Below are 15,277 nucleotides of genomic sequence, written 5' to 3' on the forward strand. Positions count from 1 at the left end.
TGGGAGAGGCTACATCAGTAGGCATGCAAAACCATGGTCTCTAACCTTGGTCACCTGCACAAAAAACACATCAGTGTCCTAATGATTGCTGTTGGAGTGTGTTCATCTCACTCAGTGTTGACATTTATGGAAGAGACTGCCCTCCAGTGTGCAAGATGACTTTGTGGAAGACACTGCCCTCTAGTGTAGAACTGGAGCACCAAAAGGACCAGCTTTTTACAAAGGTAAAAAAAAACATTGAGCATAAAGCATTAGACGATGAACTTTGAACAAAAGGACACAAGATATGGATCAGAACACTATTGGTCTGATCAGTTGACTTTGGAGTCATAAGCAGCTTGTTGACTTTATTCATTTCTGATTTAAAAGCACTCTGTGTATATCAGATTAATCAACACTTTGTATTCATTTTTTCCTCCCTTTCTTGAACTTCCCTGTTCCTCAGGGTTCTGGGTTGGACTCAAATTCCATTTCCACAGTGGAAAACAAAAGTTATTATTTTGTCCTTATTAGCATCATTGGCTAAGAATTGTCTTGGAAAAAGCTGTGGTTATTACCTATACCTAGTTGCCCTGGCAACTTCCACTGTCAGTAAGTTTTAAGATTCAGTCATGCAGTTGGAGTCAAATGCAGGTCAGCAAGCTGGTGTTGAGTTCTCGCTAAAGGATGAGTGGGCTTTAATTGCAGGCTAGATGCTCTCGTGGCTGCTATTTCAGCCCAAAATATCAGAATTAGGTTTATTGTCACTAACATAGGTCGTGAAATTTGTTGTTTTGTAGCAGCAGTACAGTACAAAACATTTTAAAAGTTACTATAAGGTACAATAAAAATAAATAATGCAAAAGAAGGAGAAGGAGGAGAAGACTTACTAACTTGCTGTTTCTTACACTGCAGGTGTTTAGGGCAGCAATGAAGGTCCTCCATCTCTAGTGGTGTTCAGGGCTTCCTTTTTCGTGTCAATGGCTTCCTCTCAGTTTTCACAACTGTCAGTCATGCAAGTCCCAGGTTGAGACTCAGGAATACCGTTGCACTCAGACGTAAAATGTTTCCAGAACAATTTTATTTTACCAGTCAGGGTTGTTGGCCCTGAGTTGATCCCCCGAATCTAGAGGTCTGGTGGACCACTCTTAGTCTGGCCTCTACCCTTTGACCTGTTTGGCATGTCAAGAGCCAAAGAATATAAAGCCCTAACTCCAGCCAGCATAGCCTCTGGGTCATTCAGGCACGCAAGCCTCCAAGACACGACAAGGTTGTGTTCGTCTTGGAGGAGAGGGGAAGAAACTGTTCCTAAAACATTCATTATGGGTCTTCAGGCTCCTGTACCTCCCCTCTGATGGTAGTAATGAGAAACTTCCCTCAAAACTCGCATCATTCGTAAACTGAGAGCCTGGGCACATAGAGGGGCTACAGACCTGGAAAAAATGAACTATTTTTCTTTCCACAGAGGGTGAGTGGATTTTTTTTTCCCATTTTCTTATTTTTTTTATTTGTGTTTCATACCCCCTGCTGCTGCCTTGTTAGTTCAGCTGACAGAAGGACTGTAAGGGTTTGTGGGTTGTTAGCTGTTCTATGTCTGCAAGAATACTGTGCCCAAAAGTAGTAATGAAGCTTTCAAGAAAAATACTAATATTTCATATTTTTTGAATTGAGCGGAGGAAAGCTTAGAGAATTGCAGAGAGTGTCAGATTAATGTAAGACAAAATCCCTGAATGTTGCATCTTGTGGGGGCAGTAAAAACTGAGCACTCTGGTACCATATCATTGGCAGGTATGGAGGCTCTAAGGGTTGCAAACTTGGCCAGCTCCATCGTGGGCACATGCCTTTCATCATTGGGGACATCTTTAAAAGGTGATGCCTTCTTCAAGAAGGTGACATTCATCATTAAGGACTCTCACCATCTGGGGCATGGCCTCTTCTCATTACAGGTTGAGCACCCCTTATCTAAAATGCTTGGGGCCGCAAGTGTTTTGAATTTTTGATTTTTTTTTCAGATTTTGGAATATTTGCATCATATAATGAGATAGCTTGGGCAATGGACCTAAGACTAAACACAAAATCCATCTACATCACATATACCCCTTATACATATCCTGAAGGTAGTTTTGTATAATATTTTTAATAATTTTGTGAATGAAACAATAATGTATATATTGAACCACCAGAAAGGTAAGGTATCACCACATCAGCCACCCAGTGCTGTTTGGCATTGCCATCATTCCCGACTCTGAATTTGTGTGCTACTAGTAAGCAGACTTTGTCTTACACTTGTTCATCACACATACAGTATGTAATGATACAGCCGTTCAGCATGTTAGATTTTCATCAGCGACAATCTTGGCAAACTCATCAATGAATTTCTCCATTTCATCGCCATGCCCATTCTTAAATTTCTGCAACCAGCCTTCTGAATATTCACAATTGCCTTCAATTTTAGTTCATCGTCATAGGTCTTTGCATGTTTCACGAGCAGCATACTGTTAAGCGGCATAAGTTCACTCTGACGCTGATGAATCCACTCTTTCAAATGATCAAGATATTCATTTTTTGCTTTGTGCAGTGTTTTCTATTTTTCATTAACTGCTGTTGATTGCATATGTGAAGTCACTTCTCAAAAATGTCTTTGCATTACCTGGGAACCTTCCCAGTGCCTTGTGGAATTTTCCATTGGTGATGTGATGGCAGCGCACAGAAAAAATATTGGATTTCAGAGATTTTTGGATTTTGGAATTTCAGATCAAGGGTGTTCAACCTGTACTACCATCGGGGAGGAAGTACAGGAGCCTAAAGAGACACATGCAAAGTTTAAGAAACAGCTTCTTCCCATCTGCTATCAGATTTCTGAACGGTGCATGTACATATGAACACTAACTCTCAATTCATCTTAGTTCATGCAACATAGTAATTTTTGTCTTGCACAGTATTGCTGTCATAAAACAAATTTCATAGTGATACCCGACTTCGATAATCTAGCACACTTGGTGCGCACATGGTGTTTGTTGGACAAGTAAACTGTCAGGATTATGGACTGCTGGTCCTCTTAGTACCACAACAACCTTGTACTTCCCTTTTTTTGTTAGATGCTATGCATTATTATACAATTTCCAATAAAAGCAATGAATTTCAGAGGAGCAAGGGAAAACTGCCTGTAAGCCAAATTCTGAATCATTGTGATTTCTGAATAGTCAGATAGTGGATTGTCAGAGTTTTACTGTGCATATGGTTTTTATCAAAAGCGCAATCCATTTCCTTAAACTGTTCCAGCCCAATGGGAAAACAATGTAGGCAATATCAGCAGTGGGCAATTCAGCCTCTCATGCCTGATTTTAGCCTCTTTATATCCTCACTGCAACAACCCCACATGCTTTGAATTTAAGGTGAGAGGGGGTAAGTTCAAAGCAGATGTGAGGGGCAAGTTTTGTTTTAACACAGAGTGTGCTGACTGGGGTGATAGAAGAGGCAGACATTACTGGCTTTTAAGAGATTCACACATGAATGTGAAGGAAATGGAAGGATATGGGCAATGCGTTGGCACAAGAGATTAGTTTAGTTAGCCATTTGATTACTGATTTAATTGGTTTGGCACCACATTGTGGGCGAAAGGTCCTGTTCCTGTGCTAGAACTGTACTGTTCGTTCTTTCTGTCTATCTGTCTCTCCTTATTTACTTAATTAGTTATTTAATTATCTAAATAAACAAACAGGGAATGCACCACAGGCAGAGGCCATATAGATATACAGATAGATAATATTTCATGTATTCTGTGAATAAATCTCCACAGTCCTCCAGGCAATAAAGTCCAAATACTGCTTCTGGGTGAAAGCATTTCCTCTTGGCTTCGTCCTGGGTGGCCAGTCCTTTATTTTGAGAGATGATATCTGATTCTAGGTATTTCAGCCAGGGGAAATATCAACTCTGTACTTGACATGTCAAGCCCTTTGAAAATGTTTTAAGTCTCTGTGAGATTCCCTCTCATTCATCCAGACTCCAGGAGTATGGGCCTCATCTGCCTGATGTTTTATACAACAGGCACGCCATCCAAGGAATCTGTTCAGTTTCACTGCATTCCCACTATTGCAAGCTTACTCTTCCTTGGCTGTGGAGAACAAACCTGTGCAACAATATTCCAGATGGTCTCATTTAGGCTCAATCTAATGGAGCGACAATCTGTCCTCCCTTGTGATGCATTCCCCGTTTAATAACTCTATTGTTGATGGCTTTCTAGGGCTGAAAATCTGGAATTCCCTCTATATACTTTCTGTCTCTGTCTCACACTCTAACTCACGTGACCGTACTATCATCTTGCAGATCTCTGGAATTCATTACCCTTTTCACAGGCAGGATTCGGACCAGTCTTTGATAGTGGCAGTGTGGCCTTTGGTACAACATTTAGCAGGATTTCAAGTTGGTGCCTTAATGTGATCAGGTCTGAGTATTTCTAGCAATGAGCATGACCTTGACTCTCAAGACTCAGCAAATGCGTCTCAGGTGACGCTTCTGTTCTCTGGTTACTCTGCAGCCAGCTGGTTTCTACCACTAATGCTGCTGTGCCTTTGATGTCTGCTGCTGATTACTGACCCCTGTGCTTTTCTTCGCCCACTCTCCCCTCCCCTCAATGCCCTCTGTGCAGGCTGACTGAAGCAGACAAGAGGCTGCTGTGGGAAAAGCGATACTACTGTCATTCAGAATGCAGCTGCCTGCCTATGGTGCTCGCCAGTGCCCCCAGCTGGGAGTGGGCTTGCCTGCCTGATATCTACACCTTGCTCAAACAGTGGAATTGCCTGAGCCATCTGGATGCCTTAGGATTACTCCATGCTGCGTAAGTACCAGAAAAGTATTAAAACAGTAAGATTAAAGATCATGCCCTAAAATATCATGCTGGCACCATCAGTTTAAAAAAAAGTGTTGAGAGCCACTTGATCTGTCCAGCTTATAAATTCATTGTATAAATTTACCATCTCCAACCTCCACTCCACAATTGTATTCAGCAGCTTCTGAAAATTACTTGCCTCGGCAGTGCAGGATTGTTTTTTTCATTGGTGTCCTTAATGAGACATTTGTCTGCTTAAAGTTTGTGTAATACTGTGCCCCAAAGTGTTACTAATCAGGCTTCAAAGTGTTTCAGAATATCTTGAAAGTCGCTATGTGTGTGCAACGTTACTCTTAAGCTCGTTTTCTTGATGCAAAGAGATAAAAGGCCGAATAGCACCGCACCCCCATATCATAAGTTTCTAGAATTCTTTGATTCTAAAGATTAAAGATCCTAAAGATTAGCATTGTTTGTCACACGTACATCAAAACAGACAGTGAAGTGCATCCTTTGCGTCAGCAACAAGCACAGTCCAAGGATGTGCTGAAAGCCGTCATGGTTTAGTAACTCCATTATGGGTGGCTTTCTGGGGCTGAAAGTCTGGAATTACTCTCATGAGTGTCACTATGTTTCCGGCACCAATTTCTATTGCTCTATCTTGTACATCTTCTCTGCTTGCTCCACCATGTTACACTTTGAAATTTCTCTTTCTTGATATCTACAAAGCTCCCTTGCATCTTCTTTCCCCAAGTAAGAATTTACTCTTGAGAATTTCTCCTGAAGTACAAAGAAAAATTGTTTTTTTTTGATTAATTTTAATAAAATGTTGCGGTACCCCTATGCAATTAAATTTGTCAAGTTAAGGGTTTGGCTTCACAAGTCATGTGGAAAATTAAATTCATCATTGCATGAAGTGTACTAGGCAGCAGAGTGAACTGAAACCACTCCCCTGTTATTAGTATCAACTACCAGCAAGATAAGTGTTCCAGCTGAATTTGATGCCGGAAGTGAAAACCTCCAATAGCATGTTGTCAAAAAAATAGATGCAGATAAAAGATACCATGGTGCTCTGGCAACTGAAAGTGTTGTCAGGTCGTACATGTTCAGTGCAACCTTTAAGGCCACTTTTATAGCTTCCATCTCCGTGACATATTTGTCAATGTCAGGAGTGGCTTGTTGAGTGATTGTGACCAACACTTAGTATTCCCTGTGCATGTTTGTCTACGTTGTCTTCCAGTCAACTAAAGTTTCAATTTCAATGTTTCCTTTCAACGTACTCTATCTTCCTCTCTGACCCTCTGGGTCCAATTTTGAGATCTTCCCGCTCCTCAGTTCTGACGTTTTACATTTCCTATTTTCTTCATCATGCTGTTGGTTGTTTTTGATGTGTCCTGTATTTTGGAATATCACTTCTATAATTCTACACTCAGTGGCCACTTTATTAGGTACATTAGTGGAACCTGCTGTGGTCTGCTGCAGCTGCAGCGCATCTACTTCAAAGTTCGACGTATTCTGTGTTCCAGAGCTGCTCTCCTGCACACCAACATTGTAACATGTGGTTATTGGAGTTACTGTCGCCTTCCTGTCAGCTTGAACCAGTCTGGCCATTCTCCTCTAACTATCTCAGTGGTTGGGAAGATGTTAGAGTTGATCATTAAGGATGAAGTAGGTTGTACTCAGCATGGTTCCCTCAAGGGAAAATCCTGCCTGACAAATCAGCTGGAATTCTTTGAAGAAATAACAAGCATGATGGGCAGAAGAGTTGGTTGAGGTGTACTTGGATTTTCAGAAGGCCTTTGACGAGGTGCCACACGTGAGGCTGCTTAGCAAGCTACGAGCCCATGGTGTTACAGGAAAGAATCTAGCATGGATAAAGCAGTGATTGATTGGCAGGAGCCAAAGAGTAGGAATAAAGAAAGCCTTTTCTAGTTGGCTGCTGGCAACTAGTGGTGTTCCACAGGGGTCTGTGTTGGGATGGATTCTTTTTACATTATATGTCAATGATTTAGATGATGGAAATTGATGGCTTGTGGCAAACTTTGCAGACAACATGAAGATAGGTGGAGGGGCAGGTTTCCAACCCTTTTGTATGCCACGGGTCCCTACCATTGGCTGCGGGGTCCGTGGACCCCAAGTTGGGAACCCTTGCTTGAGAGGAATAGAAACAAGAGCAAACCAAGCTCAAGCCTTCTATACTTCTCTATTTGATCATGGCTGACCTGTGTTCCTTGTCTTAATTTCTGCCTTGCTTCTATTTCCTACATGACCTAACCTAACATTCATTGCTGCCTTGCTTCTATTTCCTACATGACCTAACCTAGCAAATTTCTGCCAATCTCCAATTTCCAACAGTCTTAGCTTTGTTATTGAAGTAGTTAAAATTCCTCATTTCTCATAACCATTGTGTGAAATAAGTTCCCTCAATGACTTTTATGTATGCTACCAGAGGGAACTATCTCCTAAGTGCTCAATCAACTTTTTGAATGAATCGTAACATCCTGTTAAATCGTCCCAACACATTTACACATTTGGAAATACAGCCTCAATTCATGTAAGATTAGTGCCAGGTAAAGATTGTGTTGAATACAGCCAAGCTACAATGGTAACTCCTTGACTGTTTTATATAGGTTCCCTGATCAAGAGCTTCGCCGCACTGCAGTGCAGTGGATGGAAACCATGTCTACATCTGAACTTGTGGATTTTCTACCTCAGTTAGTACAAGTGAGTATCCTTAATATGAAAACCTGAGCAAGTCAAACTTATTTTTAAATTCTGATCGATTTATTGTTACATTGCAGTTATATTCCAATTCTAATGTTACATATGGTGAATGAAGATCAGTTGTATTCTTCAGGTGAAGAGGGCTTTGTTAAGGGCTTAGCAGATGGAAATAATTCAGAAAATGTGTAGCTTATGTGGTTGATGGTTGGGTTGAGTTATTCTCTGATCTTGGCAATTTACTTGCAAACATTTTGTCACCACTCAAGGAGACACCATCAGCACACAATCAACAGCACACTGATCGTGTCTCCTCGTATGGTGATGAAACATTTGCAAGCAAATTGCCAAGATCAGAGAGTAACTCAACCCAACCAGCTTAATATGTATGTGCTTCACTTTATATATTCCAAAGTAGAAGCTGCTGCTTAAAAGATTCATGTTGCAATTAAACCCTCCAGTCAGAGTGGGCTCTGCAGCACCACATAAGTTGGGGAACACATAATTCCAGTCTACCCCAGCAATTTAATGCCATCAGTTTGCAGTAGGAAGATAACAGGAAGTGTTAGCTGTAAAGAATATATTTGAGGATGAGCGCTTGTAAGCTAAATTGCTAAAGGCAGAGGCCATGTGGAGTGAAGTCCAAAACGCATAAATACACTGAGGTTCAGGTACAGTGAAAACTTGCTTGCAGTAGCATCATAGCCACATACTGTATCAGGGGTTCCCAGGCTGGGGTCCACAGTACCCTTGCTTAATAGTATTGGTCTACAGCATAAAAAAGGTTGGGAAACCCTGCTGTACATACAGACAAAACACAGAATATAAATTATACAAGACAGGGAAGAGTGGAGGAAGTGGATGGAAATACTGCCAAAACAAAGCATTAGAGCAAAATAAAGACGGAATTATACAGCATGGCCCAACTCATCCATACAGTCTTGTTACAGCTTAGATTCAAATTCATTTATCACATGTGAATGGAAACATGCTGTGAAATGCGTCATTTGCATTAACAACCAACTCATCCAAGAATTGCTGGGGCAGCCTGCAAGTGTCGCCACACAATCTGGAGTCAGCATAGCATGGCCGCAATACTCAGAACAACATCAAACACAAGTGACAAAACAAGCCTTGTTCCTCCCTCACACACGCACACACAGTCCTCTAATCCCAGAACAAGCCGTCTTCAGCCTCCAGTGAACTCAGTTTAAACAGCATATTGTTTTAATAATGCTGTGGGAATGGGATGAGTAAATCTGACCATACTGTAAACTTTTTAGAAGTACAAAGGCAAAGAATTTTGTATTTTAAAATATAAACAATCCATGGTACTTTGGGCTAACTGACTCATCACAGCTGCTGTGAAAGGGTTAAGTGTTTGTTCACATTTACTCACCTGGGTTTCAAAAAGACCTGAAGTCTTACTTTAGCAGGGATTTAGACCGCGGGTGCAAAATGGAGGGAGTCCTTTAGTGGCTGTTGTGAGATCTGTACTTTGACATCTTGCAGGCTCTGAAGTTTGAGTGTTACCTGGACAGCCCGCTGGTGAGGTTTCTGCTGCGGAGAGCCATCTGTGACGTAAAAATTGCTCATTATCTCTACTGGTGCGTAAGTTGTTTGTCTCTTGCAATCTACCCCATTTTGGTCAGAATCAATACAAACACGTAGACGTATATATTTAGGTTGCTTTGGGACTTTTGAAGAATTCTCCTCATGTCATTCTGGTCCATGTGATTTTTGAACTGGGGAAGATGTACATTCCAAAGGTTCAGAAAGTTGTCGAACACTTCTGACTTAGTTTTTCGTAAACTGTCCTTGACCAGTGATGTTCAGGTCCTTTTCTGCAACAGACATATTTCATTTCCATGAAGTTAATGGGACAATTGGAGGTAGTGAGTAACCATGTATTGTGTGACAGTGGTATTGGAAACCACTTTTTTTTTAGTACTTTTTATAAGATAGTAGATGAATTAATGCAAAACTAAATTGCAGTTTAATAATCTGTACTTTTACTATGTTGTAGTTTAATCATTTTGTACTTTTTAACAAACTTGTACTTTTCACAATATGTGGTGGTTCATTCACACTTACTGGCAGAAAACTATATAGCAGCTATGTATACTTTTTCATTTTTCATTGGCTAAATATTAGCACATTACCCAAGTGATATAATTGTGCAACCAGTGATTGGTTTATTTTTATTTAAGGAATTTCTCTTAACTCGATTATAAAGATGATGAAGTTTTTGGAGGTGCCATCTTTTTCTTTTTATCTTCACCTCCTTTGCTGTTCATTCCTCTCTGCTTTGTTTCTCAGCTCTTTATTTAGTTTGCTTAGTATTTGTATATACAGTGGCATGCAAAAGTTTGGGCACCCCTGGTCAAAATTTCTGTTACTGTGAATAGCTAAGTGAGTAGAAGATGCACTGATCTCCAAAAGTCATGAAGTTAAAGATGAAACATTCTTTTCAACATTTTAAGCAAGATTAGTGTATTATTTTTGTTTTGTGCAATTTTAGAGTGAGGGAAAAAAGGAAAGGAGCACGAGGCAAAAGTTCGGGCACCCCAAGAGATTTGAGCTCTCAGATAACTTTTACCAAGGTCTCAGACCTTAATTAGCTTGTTAGGGCTATGGCTTGTTCACAATCATCATTAGGAAAGCCCAGGTTATGCAAATTTCAAAGCTTTATAAATACCCTGACTCTTCAAACCTTGTCCCAACAATGGGCGAAAATCCCCCAAACAAGAGTTGAAAGACTCATAGCTGGCTACAAAAAGCCTTTACAAGCTGTGATACTTGCCACAGTGGGTGTTACTAAGTACTGACCATGCAGGGTGCCCAGACTTTTGCTTCAGGCTCTTTTCCTTTTTTGTTATTTTGAAACTGTAAAAGATGGAAATCAAAAAAAGTAATCTTGCTTAAAGTATTAAAGAAATGTGTCATCTTTAACTTCATGCCTTTTGGAAATCTGGTCATCTTTTACTCACTTAGCTATTCACAGGAGCAGAAATTTTGACCAGGGGTGCCCAAACTTTTGCATGCCACTGTATGTTTGTACTTTAAAATAAACTATTGTTAAGACTGTTCGCCATTCTTTACCTCTGGAAGAACCTTAAGAATCAGGAAAATTGCAGACATCCAACAGCGGGGAACTTATGCATTTGGTCAACAATGTTATGGTGGTGGGATAGCAGGCAGTGATGGGTACTGAAGCAATTTACACTCATCCAACTTACTCCCACAAAAACAGGTACTGAGGGTTGTAACGGCTAAACTTTCTCAAATCCCATCAATATTCGATGTGATCTCAGTTTCTCTAAACCTGTTGTTTGCTGTACCTTGCACATTGAATGTTCAATATGTGCAATCAATGTAATGTGTGTCTTTGGAATCAGTCACCCATCTTGTAGTAGGCTGAAGTTCGACTCTTAATAATGATGTCTAGTCTTGAATCAAGCTCAGTGTTGAACAATGATGTAGATTGGAATTTGACTGGTGTTCAGAATTATGATTCCATCATTGTGTTGTATGTTAGTTTTGTCTACTGTCACATTTTTTTAAGCTACTCCATTCATGAAATTATAATGGCTACAATTCAATCTTCAGTCTGAAGGAATATTTCCCAACGGAACTAGTACCCACTTGAACAGAGAACAGTACATGTCCTTCAGCCCACAATGTTGTGCCAGCCATCTAGCCTACTCCAGATTTACCCTAATGCTTCCCTTCCACATAGACCTCTTTTATCAATGCGCCTCTCTAATAATGCAGAGGTTCCGAATCTTTTTTTATGCCATAGACCAATACCATTAAGCATTGGGTCTATAAACCCCAGGTTGGGAACCCCAGCGCTAATGTATCTTCCTCTAGCACCATCCCTGGCAGCCCATTCCATACATGCAGCCCTTTCTGTGTAATTAATTAATTTTTAAAAAGAAGCTACTTCTGACATCCCCACTGTACTTTCCAACAATCACCTTAAAAGTGTGACCTCTCATAATATCCATTTCTGCCCTGGGGGAGGGAGTGGGAAAGCACTGGTTGTCCACTGTATCTATGTTTCTTATCATTCTACACACCTCTATGAAGTCGCCTCTCATTCTCCTTCACTCCAGGGAGTAAAGCCCTGGCTTGCACAACGTTTCAGCAAAGCCCCATCTCACTCAACCTTTCATTTGGTGATGTACCTTGGGCTTCTCATTTCCATCCTTCCACTTCACCCATTACTCACCAATGGAATCAGCATCTGTGCACCAAGTGTCAACAGCCAAGGCTGCCACTAAGTGGTGAGCTATCATTTACCAAACTGGCAGTACTCGTAAACTCCCAAAGTGGTTTGAAGGCTTGTAAGCCGGCAGGATACTTGAGTAATGAACTGGAAACATCAAGGCAACATCCAGGCGGTGTTAGGTATACTTGAGGATTGCATGTGATTCCTTTCCCATCACTGCACATCTGCAGAGGCTATCTTACTTGCTCAATTTTTGAGCCAGTGGTGAAGTAACAGTGCTCAACTTGGATCACAAAGCAAAGCCCTCAGAAATGTGTGGTGTGGACTTCCATTCTGCCAACATCTATTGATGTTAAACACAGAGGTTTCTGGCATTCAGCAGCTGTGATGTCATTGTGTTGGCTGAGTTTGAAAAGAATTCTTGCAGACACAATACCAGAAAGGAAAAACAAAACTTCTGGCAGATATTTTTGCAGTTTAACCACTCTAAATATAGAATGGAATGTGTCTTTAAGGCCAAGTCGAAAATGAATACCTGGCCCTTGCTGCTTTGAGCATCTGTCACCTATATATTCAGTGTCCTCTTGATTTGGTACAGCTGTACACCTTGTTAATGCAAATATCTATCAATCATGTGGCAACATCTCATTGCATAAAAGCATGCAGAAATTGTCAAGAGGTTCAGTTGTTGTTCAGACCGAGCATCAGATTTGGGATGAAATGTGATCTAAGTGACTTTGACCATGTCGGTGTTAACGGGTTGTTTGATTAACTCAGATACTGCAGGGATTTTCACGCACAACCATCTCTGGAGTTTACACAAAATGGAGCAAAAAACAAAAACATCCAGTGAACAGCAGTTCTATGGGGGTGGGGGGGGTCCTTGTTAATGAAAGAGGTCAGACGAGAATGGCAAGACTGGTTCAAACTCAAATAATTTCAGTACCTTAAATAACCATATGTTAGAACGGTGGCGTGCAGAAGATCACCTCTGAATGCACAGCATATTGAACCTTGAAGTGGATGTGTTACAGCAGCAGATCGGAATCAGATATGCACTCTGTGGCCACTTTATTAGGTACCTAATAAAGTGGCTGCTGAGTGCAACTGATAATGTATATGCTATGTATGTAATGCCAGATAAATTCTGAACTAGCTCTAATTTAACAAGAATGTTTTTATACTGTTGACTAATATATTTTCCAAGAATTGGAACAAAAATTTGTGGTCATCTTTTGAGTGAACTTTTAAGAAAATTTGCTTTAACCAATTTTTTAGTGTTCCCGTATTTAATCATCAAGGCTCTTTTAAACCCAACCTTGTTGGGTTTCACTTTGGTGTTTGTGCTAGCTACAGTGGAAAATAATGATGTCTCAAATATGCAGTGAGTTTCAGAAGCTTTTTTCTCAAAAATGTTTGCTGAACTACTATTAAAAGAAGTAGGACTTGAGTATGGAAACTAATCAGCCAGTAGAGAGGAGTATCCAGCAAGCTGTTTGATGTTATTCCTCCTGCATGTAGACTGTAATGACGAGAGCTTGGGTGCATAAGTTTCCAAGAGGATTACTTTATGCTTGCATTTATGTAATATGCAATCTCAAATAGACACTCCATGTGTCCCCATGGTGCATGTGAAAACTTCCATGGCGGTATTCCAAAGTCAACCAGAGATTCCGATCAGTGTCCAGGCTGATATTTATCCCTTTAGACAAACTCATGTAAACAAGTTGTTTCAAAGTCAAACTTTTGCAAAGGTTGGTGATTTGTCAGAAGATGGTATCTGCTGAAAGGTTTCTGGGTTTGAATTTTCAGGTTATAGAGGTATTCAGGCTCTATAGCCCATCTCTTCCATGCTGACCAAAATATGTATCTGTGCTGAAGTAGATGCCCTTTTAGCAGAATTGGACAAAGTGGAAATGAAGCAAGTTTTAAGCTTCAAACAAAGCAGTGAGGAATTCAGAAAAAATAAAGGAAGATCCTTGTAGGGCGGGGATCAAGGAGTATTTAATGATGTGAATGGTGGTGATGTTGGCAGTAGAAGGGTCGTGAAGGTGCACTTGAGGGAGTTGGAGGCAATAATTATAAACAGAAATTACTTGAACAACAAAATGAAGTTGTAAATGTAAGATAGATTGGACTGGTTGATTGTTAGTAAGAAATTACTGAATTAAGTAGAGAGTCTTAAAGGCCGCTCAGTGGTACAGGCAGCAGAACCGCTACCTCACAGCTCCCCTGACCTGGGTTTGGTCACAACCTTGTTGCTGTGTGTAAAACTTGCACGTTCTCGATCTCTGTGGGATTCTTTCACATTCTCCGTTTTCTTCCCAAACTTCAGTAATCTGCTGACTAGCAAGATAATTGGCACTATAATACAGTGTTTGGGGTAACCCTTGATAGAAATCAGGAGATCATAAAAGTGGCTTGTAGAAGATTGAAGTTCAAAGTAAGTTTTATTATCAGAGTACATTTATGTGACCGTATACAGCCCTGAGATTCATTTTCCTGTGGGCATACTTGGCAAATCTATAGAATAATATAATGCTGCTTTGCTATGACAGTGTTTCTTGTGGATGTGCTCAATGGTTGGGAGGGCTTTATCTGTGATGTACTGGGTCGAATCCACTACCCTGTGTAAAAGTGAGTGCTTGATGGTTGTCATTACTCAGTGCGATGAAGGACCTGTTCCTCTGTATCTCCATGACTTTGGCTGTAATATGAAAGATGATGTTCAATTCTTCGCTTATGATGAATTTATTGGAGCAATGTAGGAAGTCTAAGACAGAAGTGAAAGTAGGAGTGGGTGGAGTGCAAAGTAATTGGAAGCACTGGGTTACCTTGCAGACTAAATGGAAGTGTTTATCAATGTAGTCAGCCAATCTGCATTTAGTTTTCCATGAGGTAGAGGAGACTACACTTCACTTGGAAGAATGTTTGGGTCTATGGCCGACAGGAATGGCAGATGTCTCCTGAAGTCTAAAGAGAAGGAGAGTAGGCATTGTCAGAGAAAGAATTTTGGTCCAGAGCATAATACAGGGCAAAATGTAGTGGATATGGCCCAGTCCATCACAGGTAAAATCTCCCTACCATTGATCACATCTATATAGAGCACTTTTGCAGAAAAGCAGCATCCATCATTAAGGACCTCTGCCCCCCCACCATCCTGGCTATGCTTTCTTCTCGCTGCTGCCATCAGGAGGAAGGTACAGGAGCTTCAGGACCCACACTGGCAGGTTGAGAAACAATTACTACCTCTCAGCCATCAGGCTCTTGAACTGGAGGGGGTAACTTCACTCGTCCAATTCATGAACTGGACTCACTTATAAGGACTCTTCATCTCGTGCTCTCAATGTTTATTTATTTTATTATCATTATTTTTTTCTTTTTTTCTTTTTCTCCTTGCAGTTTTTTTTTCCTCTTGCTCGTTGGTTGTTTACCCATCCTGTTGGGTAGAGTCCTTTATTGATTCTATTATATTTCTTGTATTTACTGTAATTACCCAGAAGAAAGGAATCAGGAAT

General features: G+C 40.6%; 1 protein-coding gene across 1 annotated transcript in view; it reads left to right on the top strand.

Moving 5' to 3' along the window:
• The window catches only part of pik3c2b (phosphatidylinositol-4-phosphate 3-kinase, catalytic subunit type 2 beta), a 168,403-nt gene that overhangs the window by 103,981 nt on the left and 49,145 nt on the right, over positions 1–15,277 (top strand). Inside the window, exons 16-18 of the mRNA XM_072278776.1 lie at positions 4,628–4,816; positions 7,435–7,528; positions 9,038–9,132. Coding sequence (XP_072134877.1) covers positions 4,628–4,816; positions 7,435–7,528; positions 9,038–9,132 — 378 coding nt within the window. The remainder of the gene's footprint in view (positions 1–4,627; positions 4,817–7,434; positions 7,529–9,037; positions 9,133–15,277) is intronic.

Source organism: Mobula birostris, chromosome 14, assembly GCF_030028105.1.
Source record: "Mobula birostris isolate sMobBir1 chromosome 14, sMobBir1.hap1, whole genome shotgun sequence".
Classification (NCBI taxonomy): Eukaryota; Metazoa; Chordata; class Chondrichthyes; order Myliobatiformes; family Myliobatidae; genus Mobula; species Mobula birostris.